This window comes from Sinocyclocheilus rhinocerous, unplaced genomic scaffold, assembly GCF_001515625.1.
Source record: "Sinocyclocheilus rhinocerous isolate Xijiao unplaced genomic scaffold, SAMN03320098_v1.1 scaffold14029, whole genome shotgun sequence".
In the NCBI taxonomy this organism is placed as follows: domain Eukaryota; kingdom Metazoa; phylum Chordata; class Actinopteri; order Cypriniformes; family Cyprinidae; genus Sinocyclocheilus; species Sinocyclocheilus rhinocerous.
The window spans coordinates 9,070-10,492 of record NW_015660641.1 but is presented as its reverse complement, the minus strand read 5'-3'; the positions used below and the strand labels follow the sequence as shown (position 1 = coordinate 10,492).

General features: G+C 42.0%; 1 protein-coding gene across 1 annotated transcript; it reads right to left on the bottom strand.

Moving 5' to 3' along the window:
* Positions 1 to 2: 2 nt before the first annotated feature.
* On the bottom strand, positions 3 to 778 carry LOC107725410 (uncharacterized; the record flags this gene model as incomplete). The annotated part of the gene is made up of 1 exon (XM_016534656.1): positions 3 to 778. A coding segment is annotated over exon 1 (624 nt), but the record flags the coding sequence as incomplete, so codon positions are not given.
* Positions 779 to 1,423: the final 645 nt, after the last annotated feature.

The window sequence follows — 1,423 nt, the reverse complement described above, 5'->3', positions numbered from 1 at the left end:
TCAGGGCTGTAGTCGTCAAACAGGCGAATCGTATGGCCTTTGTAAAGCAGAGATCCACGTTTACGAGCCTCGCGAATTACCAAGTCTTTGACCTGGAACCGATGAAAGCGCAAGATGACTGACCGCGGCTTTTCACCCGGGGCCGGCTTAGATGCGAGACTGCGATGCGCTCGATCCAACTCAGGGGGCGAAGCAAGAACCTCCGTACCAAAAATGTCAACCAATAATTGGGAAAAAAACACTGTTGGACGGGGACCCTCAATCGATTCAGGTAAGCCAATGATCTGGACATTTTGGCGCCTGCTGTGTCCCTCCAAATCCGCTACTTTCAGTTTGAGCGACTTGTTGTCTTTCTGCAAAGTGGAATAGGCGTCCTCGAGATGTTGAAGCCGTTGATCAGCTAAATTGGCGTTAGTTTCTAGAGAGTCAATGCGCTGTCCGTGATCGGTAACGGTGGAATGGATGCTATCCAGCGTTGAAGCAAGGGACTCAAATGACGACTTAAAATCAGCCAAAAGGGCTGCTCTGTTTTCATCCAGAAGTGAGCTAATGTCAGCCATAGTTATGCTAGCCGTTGGCGAAAGCTCCTTATCTTTTTCTGCGTGCTTTCCTTTAGCCTTGGACATGACAGAGCGATCCGAATAGTTGCAACTAGTTTTAAAAGCTATTGTACACACTATAAATGAAAATAGAGATGTTTAATAAGTAGAGTATAATTGAAACTGCAGGAGCAGGCTGAACGTGCGACTACTCTGCACGCCACATAACCGGAAGTCTGACTGATACCATCTTTGTTGTGAAATACACGTGTTGGTTCGCAGTGAGTTAACGTACAAAACGTACAAGTTTACTTTAATTTATTTTCAAGATCTGAGGTCAAATATATATTGTTGCTTCTATAAAGATTATAACGATCACGCAAAATAACATTCAAACTCGCATTAGACACTTTTAACATTAAATAAAGCACATAATCATTCGGCTACCTGAGATTCATACAAGTCATATTTTGTATATCGTCCCTGCCGCGACGTCGCAGAAAATACAAACCATTTCTAAAATAGAATCCCCTGTCGCTTATTGTCACGTGTCGCTGTTGCGGGTGGTTAGGACAAAAACTACATGGAAAAGATACTTTTTATCATGTCGCGTCTGGTTGGGACACACGGTGTTACAATTTGATCCCCCCAAAAAAATCCAAGTATTAAAATAATAATGCTGATAGATCTAATAATTGAATCTGCAATTAGGGAAAGTGGAGAGAAGAGATCCAGTCTGGAGATGAGCAGGAACAGTTGATTTGCATGGCAGACATGGAGATCCAGATATTTTGTTTGTTCATTTGTTTTTAATATTCAACAGGCAAAGATCTTCTGTATCTAAATGCAAACATTTTCATAATTGTTTAAATAATCCAGACTAC